The sequence below is a fragment of the Cucurbita pepo genome, chromosome 1, assembly GCF_057944985.1.
Source record: "Cucurbita pepo subsp. pepo isolate OVF chromosome 1, ASM5794498v1, whole genome shotgun sequence".
NCBI lineage: Eukaryota > Viridiplantae > Streptophyta > Magnoliopsida > Cucurbitales > Cucurbitaceae > Cucurbita > Cucurbita pepo.
The window spans coordinates 14,548,619-14,556,831 of record NC_141798.1 but is presented as its reverse complement, the minus strand read 5'-3'; the positions used below and the strand labels follow the sequence as shown (position 1 = coordinate 14,556,831).

The following is an 8,213-nucleotide window of genomic DNA, read 5'->3' as shown; positions in this document are numbered from 1 at the left end:
GATATTTTTCTTGAATTTCCTCTTTGATAAATCTATTTTCTTTTTAAAAACATTCAGTTTATCGTTTATACTTTTTTTTTTTTTTTTTTTTTTTACAGATTTACCCCTTACGTACGGCAGAAACGTTATATTTTATTAGTAAAATAATGTTAAATTATAAAGACGCCTCCAACTCCACTATTTGTTTTAAAATATATTTCAAATCTAATATTTGACCACAATTTTATCATAAATTAGGAATTAAAATGTCAAAATGAATATGACAGTAACTCGAATCAATTTAAAAAGGACTGAAACACTCGTAAATAGATTTATTTTATTTTATTTTATGAATAGTTTTAAAACGTTCCTTAAAGATAATGCTGTTTTTTAAATAAGGTGTATTTTATAATTTAGCCAAAAACAAAATGATTTACTAATAAAATGTTGTTTTAATAGTTTAATCATTTTTTTAATATTCATCACATCATTATATAATAATTAGTCAATTTTACTAATATTTGCAATTTTTCTTTTTTTAGTTCAAGAGAAAATTTTCTAAAATAAAATGTTTTAATCCGGTTTCAAATTCAAAAAATTAACATCAAATGTAGGACACAACCCATCCACCCAAATATATTACTATTTTTGTTATTTTGTCTTAAATCATTTTATTAACGGTCGTGTTTTTTTTGTTAGTTTAAAATTATATGTGTAAAGGACACGCTAATTTAGGATTTTATTACATAATTTAGGAAATTAATAAACATAATAATTAATTATTTATCTAAATTAAAAATATATATCTAATCTCAAACAATTATGATGGAATGATTGAATCGTTGGAATGTCCTACAGAAATCTAGTTAGATATCATTTCACGTAAGAGAATTGGAGCTAGGCCTAGACTTTACTATGCATAGATGAGAGTTGTGATTAGTATCATCAAGGTCACTTCCTTATTTATGCATATGAGATGCTTTGTGAGGACTATTAGGAGAAGCTAGCGAACTTTAGTAGTGAATTTACCTTGCATGTATACCATGGATTTAACCTAGATTAATCCAAATAGGATAATACCTTAAGGTTAGAATTTGATGTATTCTAGTATCGTGTGTGTGGAAACGAACAATGGTCCCCCAATCGGGCTTTTACTTCGTAAACCCACCGCAAGATAGGTGAGAGGCTACATAGGTACCTGGTAGTTGGTAGTTGGTAGTTGGTAGTTGGTAGGCACAGGAGCCCCTTCTTCCTAAAATTTAGCTTGACATTATGGATTTACTTAGGGTTTACCAACTAACTTTTTGTATATGAAAATCCGGCACGATTAACTTTGTTCCATAATGTCTGCCTAATTTGAACTAGAACGAGGTTGTGCCTTATAGACTGAGGATACACGTGATCACGACGTAGATAGAAGTAAAGTAGCTACCTATTTCACCATAGAATCTCGTGACTAGAGGTCACACAAGCTTAGTGCCTCGATTAGTTTTGATCATGAGAATGACGTCAACTTAGGTGAACCATCCAAAATGTTGATAGGGTCAAAACATGAAAGAACTTTTCGTTAGAGTATTCAAAACCGGCTAGGAGCTTCGGCAAACTAAGAGGCTTAGGGTTAATTCTCAAGAGCTTAAAATCAGTTTGTGGTGTTTAGCTAAAAGTTGGATTTGATCTAGAGCTTACAAATAGGCTACTTATTGAATACATTGTTTATACTCATTTTTGCTACTTAATGTTTTTGAGATGACAATTGAAGAATTGATCGAGAGTGGGAGTGTTCCAGAGTTGTAAACATTAACTACTTTAATTATATATATGTATGTATACGTAGGTATGTATGTATGTACATAAGTACGTACGCATGCATTTGCATTTGTTGTTACCTTATTCGCTTGTCTTTTATCAAGTTTTTCATACATTTTATGTAAGTACATAGTGATTTATGATTCGAGTCTCTTGAAAAATGGCCTGTGACTTAAGATTCTTAAAAAGCAATATGTGGCTCGAAAAACGTGTGTCCCAATAAGCTCATGTTCAAATGGATGAGAAAGAGAAGACAACCCTAAGCAACATGTACATTTTGTTAAACATATGAAAAACATTTGGTACATGAGGAGATGTACCGGTCAGAGTTTGTTTGAATGCTAATGAAAAATGTTTTTGACTTGTACATTAGTCTAAAGCTTGCCTATTTACCATCGTCAACCACTTGAAAGAGAATTTTCAAATGCATTTTTTATAACAAAAGAATATTTGTCTATCGTGTTCAACCTTAAAATAATCTTAAATCTTTAGTCCAACTATATAATCAACCACAATAATCACTTTAAATATTATAAATGATAGAGATCAGCCAAAACTTGAGAGCTCAATTTCATTCATTCATAGTCTGATTTTTACCTATCAATATTGTGGATATCTATAGTCTTTCTGCAAAAGAAACTTCCAACCTATCTGGTCATGATTGACAAGTTTGATAATTTTTCACCACCTTTCAAATGTCCATGACGAGAAGTTATGGTCATAATTGACAAGTTTGATAATTTTCCACTATCCTTTAAATGCCTATTACAAAAAGTTAGGATCATGATTGACAAGTTTGGTAACTCTTTATTATCCTTCAAATGTCCTGCCCTAAGAACTTAGGGTCATGATTAACAAATTTAGTAACTCTCCCTCTTTAATTATCTAAGCTTTAAACCCATATTTAAAATTTGAAATTACACTCAAACCATTTATGGAATTAAGATAATAAACAAAGTCTTCAAAAGAAATTATAAAACTCAAATGTTGTTTAGGAAAACTATATGCTTCATTTCAACCTTGTATTAAATATTGACTTTCAAAGCTTCAAATTTCAAATGATTCTTTTTCACTCAAGTCAGCTTGTAACATATGAAATGAAATTTCATATTGATCTAAGTCTATTCAATTTTGTAGATAAAAAATAAACATTTATTAATTTTATCCAAAAGTTAAAGCATGTTCTTTACGTTGAAACTAATAGAAAGGTGGAGATTCATCCTGAAAATCAAAATGATTTATAAGTTTTGGAAAATTGAAGCGACCCCATCAACATAAGCACAATTTTTATTTTATTTTATTTTATTTATTATTATTATTTTTTTTTTTTGCTAACAAATCATTCTTCATCACATAAACCCATGACAAGTCATTTTCCAATGTTTCTTCGGGAAGAACACAAAAAATGCCTATAAAATCTTGAATGAATATTTTTTTTTCATGTACTAGTAAACAATTATACGTCATTAAAATTTATACCAATTAACTAGATGAAATTAAAAGACAGTAGATAAAGTGACTACATGCATATTTTATGGTATTTTGAGGTCATCTAGTTAGATTATGTCATGATGACTAATAAAATAAGTGGATCCAATCTTATCTAATTAAATAAGTTGATTCACTCAAATTGTACAAAATCTATGAAATGACATAGTTGTTTCAATCATATTGTGTCACATGATATTGTTCTCAAAAGTACAAAGTTTGATAAGGAGAAAGATCTAGAGTGTTGATTGTTTATAAAGATGAAGAGGTCGATAAACAGTCGGAAAAGATGAACAGTTTGTGGAGTTGAATTGGAATAACATAATCAAACATGAACTTAATTGACGTGAAGAAAAATGAAGGTAAGGCAAAGAAAGCGGAGTTATAACACAACACAGTGGAAGTACTTGAATTCTTTGGATTGGTATAATCTTAACTACCACAAGAAAACTAATTCTTGTAAGCTCATTTATTCCTCACAAAACTGTAAGTTTAATAATGTACACGAAACTTGGTTACTGAATTTGGTATTATTTTGAGTTGATACTAATTAGTAATGGGAAGGGTGGATTGTGGGAACCCCGTTCTCTTGACGAACCTCCCTTTCATTCTGGGCCTCTTCTCCGCATTCAGCTTCCTTACTTCGTACCTTATTTTCTTCGAAAACAACCTCGTCCGCCGCTTCTCCCTGTACCGCGACACCCTCGCCTCCCTCCCCCCGTCCCTCCCCCCATATTCCCCACATCTCACTCCACATATCGCCTGCATCAAAGCAAATTTATTCAATTAATTAATTAATTAATTAATTAAGGTGTTGAAGGCAATTTTATTTACCAAGGACAAATTGAAAAATACCACGCAGTGGGGCCACCAGTTGTCCGGCTCGAAATCCGGGCGTTCTCCGGTCGTCCATGGAGACTTATGGTTACCCCAGGCTGCAATCACTGCATCACAGTCCAATTGCAACCCCACTTTTCTCTTCTTCTTCAATTTATCTTCTTCCACTTTCCAATCCTCCTCTTCTCTTTCGTTCTTCACTCCCACCATCTTCAATTCCTGCTCGTACTCCTCCAAGTTCAACTCGAATGGTTCTCTCATCAGATCCACCTCAGCCTCCAATTCATTTTCAAATCTACAATTTCCTCTGTTAGCTTCTTCACCATCTTCCTCCACCTTAACTCTCCGGGTTGACGTGTCATCTTTTTCTATGCTCAGCCCAATACCCAGCCCCTCCATGTCAAAGCACTCGCTCTCTAAATTCCTCCCCAGCAAGCTCTCCACGTCGGCAGCGAACTCTTCCAGATCCAAATCGGAGGGGAGGAACCCATGAAAATTCCCTGCCTCATCACCCATCGATTTGGAGGATTGGATTTCGTCAACAAACGGCTCAAACGTGGGGACTCTATACAACAGATGATCCTCTTCATTCTCTTCAACCCAGGTGCCTTCGTCCGCCTCTGGCACCAGGGAGAACGAGGGGTTGGACAGAAGGGAGACAACATCGTCGGACTTACGGCGTGGGCGCGGGGTGCGTGGCTTCCGGGTGAACCCGGATACCCAGGACGGAGAAGGGGGTTTTGAGGAGGCGGTGTTGAGACGGAGGCGTTGATGGCGGCGAGCAAGAGGGTTGGCAGAGTGGACGGCAGAGTCGCAGGATTGGCAGAGGAAAGCGTCGTCTGCGGCGCAGTACCAACGGGCACGCTTACGGACGCAACTGTCGCAGGCTCTGGCGGTCTTGCCGCCCACTGCGTTGGCTATGTTTTTGGTTAACATGTTTTGAAGCAGTTTCAATTTGGAATAACACTGAAAGGGGAGTGGAGAAATGAGAGGAAAAGTGGGTGCATGGAGGATGAGTTCGCGAAAAATTGTTGGCGTCGGGCGCTTTACTTAGAGGCAGAACATGTCAGAATAATGGCCCCACTTTTCTACTCACTCATTTTTACTGGATAAAAAGTATTTATAGAATTGAAGGCATGAAGTGTGATGATTATATTATAAAACAACACACACTTCAATTTAATCGTAAAAATAAAAATGAGAACAAAAATTGAGGATGGTTCGGGAAGTGTATGTTTTGTTTGGGTTCGCTTTAACGCCATATGACCCACATGTTGCTCTTTTTACAGTCCATGGAACAGCGGTGTATGTTTCAGCATTGCAGTTTGAAGGTTATCCATGGGCACGACGGAAGAGAGAGCGAGAGAGAGAGAGAGAGAGAGAGGTCTTATCTGGTTTCCAATTGGGTGAGGGTGTAACATGATCCTAATCTGTGGACTCCTATTGGGCAGCTCTCTAATCGCAGGGATTTCATGGTGGGGCGCACCCAGAAAGCGAAGCCAGTCTTGATCCTGTGGGGTTGAAGGGGACTTGGTGGGGTATTGTGGGGTATTGTGGGGTTTTGTTGGTTTGTCTCTCTTTTCTCACTTAAAAAGTTGAGTTCTTGTTTGGAGGTTAAATGGGTCCATTGGAGTGCCACCTAATTTTGGTCCCTCTAAATTATTCTTTCTATGCACTAAAATGAACGCAACCAAACCAAACCCATCCCTCTTTCTATTCAACCATTTTTCACCCCCCAACCTTTCCCTTTCCAGTAATTTGTGGGTTAAATTACTCCATTCCTCTTTAATCTTTCATCATGTTTGCATTTAATTTCTAAACTTTTACATTTTTCAAAACTTAATTCTGTAACTTTAAAAAATATTTTGAAATTTCTTTTATTATTATACCATAAATTTATTCTCTAAATTTTACAAAATTTTAAATTTAGGAGTCTCTATCGTTTATCTCCTTAAATTCAAACAAATTGACAAAGAAAAATATTATTTGTAGTGCTCTTCAAGATTGGGTGGAAAAATTCAAATGTTAGCCTTAATTCTTTTCTTTTCTTTTTTCCTTAATTTCCAATGAAAATAATGTTTTAAAACTAAGTTTAAGTGAGTGAGAATAATTTAATTACATAAGTTCCAAAATTTTATAAGGTTCAAATTTCTACTTCAAAATATAATAAATAAAAATCTCAAATTTAAATTAATTATATATCTCCCTGCAATTCAAATAAAAATATTATATACTTTAGCTCATATATATATATTTAATTCAATGAGTGAGAAATTCAAAACTCTAATCCCCATTCATTCCTATTAGATATCTTAATACATGGTACAAATTGAGCTATACTCATATTGACCATAAAATTTGTGTGTTACAACGTCCATGTACATAAAATTTCCAATTATTTATTAGCCAATCAAGCAATAGAGTTACTAAAATTAGTGAATTGAAATAAGATCGGGTGAAAATTAGTTGTTTTTCAAAATAAAAAATGTAATGATACATGCCCATGATTTGAATCGAGATTCAACACCTAATGACCTCAACATTTTTCTGCATCATTTGTGACAAGGTCACGTTACTTACTTCTCATTTATATGAGTGAAGATTATCCCCCACAAACCAATACAAGTCTTTCCAACATGCTTTGTTTTCACTCGCATGCATTTTACGAAAATTTTCAAGAGATCACATAACATAGAATTGCTCCAAGTAAAACACGTTTAACTATGACATTCCTATGATTGAACCACCGAAAATGAATTTGCAACTTATACGAATGACAATATCGCAAAGGAAGTCATGGACGGAAGTTAAGATAGTTACATTTATATTTAAATAGTATTTGTTAAGGTTGAATTATTTTGTTTCAACTATTTCCTTTATGATTATTTTTATTTGAAATAGATTTTATTTATGTTTAAGTCATTCCATTGTTTACAAAATACTTTTAAAAAAATTTCTATGCTTATTAGACGACCTTATTATTTTTAAAGGAAAAATAGGGTATTTACCAAAATAATAATAATAATAATAATAATAATAAAAAGAAAAGAAAGAAAGAAAAGAGACAAAAACGTAATTGAATTTTGGGCATTTTCTTCGGGTTTACTGGTGAGTTAGATGGGTCGGTTTGTGTTGTCCCCAGTGGGATGCCATTATTAGTATAATGATGTGTGCATATAGCCCACAGAGATATTGTCCATTTGGGTGTGGTACTTTTTTTTTTTTTTTTAAATTCTGCAGTACATTCTCACATTGATGTAACAATCATAGGAATTATGTGTATATTTTTAAAAATGTATGCCAAAATATTATTTTATAATAACTAATATCTTTCAGTCGTTGTCTTGGATGGAAATTATCTCAATTTGTGAATTATATTTATGGTTCTAAGATTTCGCCATAAATTAATTCCTTAACCTTATCTTCAAACTATTTTCATCCTTTCAACTCATTCCTCTGCTTCTCAATCTCTAATTCATCGTTCCTTTTATCCTTTAGCAAATACCAATTTTAAAAAGAAGGATAAGGAAACTGAGAGGGTTGAAATCTAGTTTAAAATTAGCTTCGAAACTAATTAAATGAACATCCATTCGAAAAATTTAATGACTTTAATTTAGGCCAACTAAGTAATGGTTCCATGTAACAACAGTAAAAAAAAACAAAAAAAAAAAATTATAATAATAATAATTTTAAATAATAATAATAATAATAATAAATAAAGAATAACAATTAAAAAAAGATAAATAATTAATTACGAAGAGAAAACGTTTCTTAAACCACCTAGTAGTTCCTGAAAAAAAAAACAAAAATAATAATAATAAATAATAAAAGTGTCTATCAGCAAATTTACCGTACTTGCTGCATAATTATGAGACTTAACCTGTAAGTTACCTTTCGCAGAAATTAAGTGATCTTATTTTCCCTTGTCTGACTTTTTATAAGAAATTAGGTCATTTCTCATTTTTCTTATCCAATTAATTATATTTTTTAATTAAAAATTACGAGATATTACGTCCGATTTGGCTGTGATTCCACTTACCACAATCACACTTCTGAGGTAGCGAGATAACTATTGAGCAACACATATTCTAATCCAACGTACA

The 8,213-nt window shown here is 33.1% G+C and overlaps 1 protein-coding gene across 1 annotated transcript; it reads right to left on the bottom strand.

The window, feature by feature from the left end:
- Positions 1-3,677: 3,677 nt before the first annotated feature.
- LOC111799612 (zinc finger protein CONSTANS-LIKE 16) lies at positions 3,678-5,212 on the bottom strand. The gene is made up of 2 exons (XM_023683028.2): positions 4,129-5,212; positions 3,678-4,035 (listed from the first exon to the last, which is right to left on the bottom strand). The coding sequence occupies exons 1-2, from the start codon at positions 5,044-5,046 to the stop codon at positions 3,820-3,822; spliced, it is 1,134 nt and encodes a 377-aa protein (XP_023538796.2). The 5' UTR covers positions 5,047-5,212; the 3' UTR covers positions 3,678-3,819.
- Between the last annotated feature and the right edge of the window lie 3,001 nt (positions 5,213-8,213).